Source organism: Dipodomys ordii, unplaced genomic scaffold (assembly GCF_000151885.1).
Source record: "Dipodomys ordii isolate 6190 unplaced genomic scaffold, Dord_2.0 Scaffold8488, whole genome shotgun sequence".
Classification (NCBI taxonomy): Eukaryota; Metazoa; Chordata; class Mammalia; order Rodentia; family Heteromyidae; genus Dipodomys; species Dipodomys ordii.
In genome coordinates this window covers 1-1,965 of record NW_012275700.1, presented here as the reverse complement: position 1 = coordinate 1,965, position 1,965 = coordinate 1, and the positions used below count along the sequence as shown (strand labels likewise).

Here is a 1,965-nt window from a genome sequence, read left to right as displayed (position 1 = left end):
GCCTCAAGCATGCAAGGCAAGCTCTACCACTCAGCTACCTTCCCAGTCCCCAGAATACTTTTTAAAAGAAACTTTTACTGTTGATGTCCATATAGTCATCTTAACTTAGCTCTTCAATAGTTAACATGGGGTAGACTACTGAGGATTAACATATCCAAACTATCTAAGTGTTAGCACAGTTGGACAATAGTAGGATTAAAAGAGTTGAAGTCTTTATATTTCTTTAGTTGGGTATGGAAGACTTGAAGGTGTCTTGCAAAACTCAAAATTTTATAAACAAGCTATATCAGACTTGACCAATATGTATTGGACACTACAGCTTGTGTGTGTGCATGTGTGTGTCCGTGCGTACATGTGCACAAGTGCATACCAGTACTGGGGCTTGAACTCAGGGCTTTAAGCTCTCACTTGGCTTTTCCTGTCAAAGCTAGTGTTGTACCACTTCCAGCCTGTTTGTTTATTGTAGATGAGTCTTCTAGACTTTTCTGCCTGGGCTGGTTTTGAATCGCAATCCTCAGGTCTCAGCGTGATTAACCAGCACCCAGACACTCCAGCTTCTTTATGTTAGGATTTGAGAGTTGAGAACTGGTAATTCTTCAAACCTTTTGTATCTGAGTATCTTTTCTTTCCTCTAGACCATGATTGAAGCTCATGTTGATGTCAAGACTACAGATGGTTATTTGCTTCGTCTGTTCTGTGTTGGTTTCACTAAAAAACGCAACAATCAGATCCGCAAGACCTCCTATGCTCAGCATCAGCAGGTCCGCCAAATCCGGAAGAAGATGATGGAAATCATGACCCGAGAAGTACAGACAAATGACTTGAAAGAAGTAGTTAATAAATTGTAAGTGCTTTTCTCTTACAACCCCAAATATTAGGCAGGTGGAATTTTACCTCCTTTTTAAAAATTCAGTATTATAAGTCTCTTACTTTTTTGTTGGTTGAGGGGCTTTAACTTGGCCTGGGTGCTGTCTCAGAGCTTTTTTGCTCAAGACTAGTGTTCTACCACTTGGAGCCACAGCACCACTTCTGGTTTTCTGGTGGTTAAGTGGAGATAGTATTCTCACACTTTCCTGCCCAGTCTGGCTTTGATCCTCAGATCTCAGCCTCCTGAGTAGTTAGGATTATAGGTGTGAGCCACAGGTGCGCTTTTTACAAGTTTACATGCTTAGTGAATGGTGGCAGAATTTACTTTTTGGTTGAAATTATCTCACAGTAGTAAGGTTTGAATGACAGGTATTTAGCCAACAAAATTAGAAAGTACATTGAATAGATAAAAAGCCTTCCACAATTAATACTGTGTTGGGGATACATGATGAAAAAATGTTTCGGTCCCAGATGATACTCAGTGATAACTTAACATTTTTCTGATGTTCCCATGCAGTGTACAAATGGATGAAAAGAGGTTAATAGAAAAAGTGTGACTTGACCCTAAAGGTTGAGACACCAGTTTTGCTACTAGTCAGCTGTATAATTCATACCCATACCTATAAAGGGGCAGTAGTCTTATATTTGGGTATCTGTTGATTAAATGAGGTGTTCTTTAGGTTTTCTTTCCATATGAGACAAGCCAGGCCTTTTTTCTCCCCCTTTTAACCTACTATTGCTGATGGTTTGCAGGATTCCAGACAGCATTGGGAAAGACATAGAAAAGGCTTGCCAGTCTATTTATCCACTTCATGATGTCTTCGTTAGAAAAGTAAAAATGCTGAAGAAGCCCAAGTTTGAATGTAAGTGAGACACCATAGGATTCTTAAAAATTGTGGGACCTAATGACCGAATAACTTCCCACTTCTGTCTTGCAAATGTAGTCTTGAAGACCATTGTTTTAAGATGTGATAGCCCATAACCAGGTTTATTTTTCTTTTAGTGGGAAAACTCATGGAGCTTCATGGTGAAGGTGGTAGTTCTGGAAAAGCTACTGGTGACGAGACTGGTGCTAAAGTCGAGCGAGCTGATGGATAC

At 39.9% G+C, this 1,965-nt stretch overlaps 1 protein-coding gene across 1 annotated transcript; it reads left to right on the top strand.

The window, feature by feature from the left end:
- Nucleotides 1–619: 619 nt before the first annotated feature.
- LOC106002364 (40S ribosomal protein S3a-like) lies at nucleotides 620–1,962 on the top strand (the record flags this gene model as incomplete). Its single annotated transcript, XM_013037254.1, has 3 exons — nucleotides 620–844; nucleotides 1,621–1,730; nucleotides 1,871–1,962. Coding segments are annotated over exons 1-3 (408 nt in total), but the record flags the coding sequence as incomplete, so codon positions are not given.
- Nucleotides 1,963–1,965: the final 3 nt, after the last annotated feature.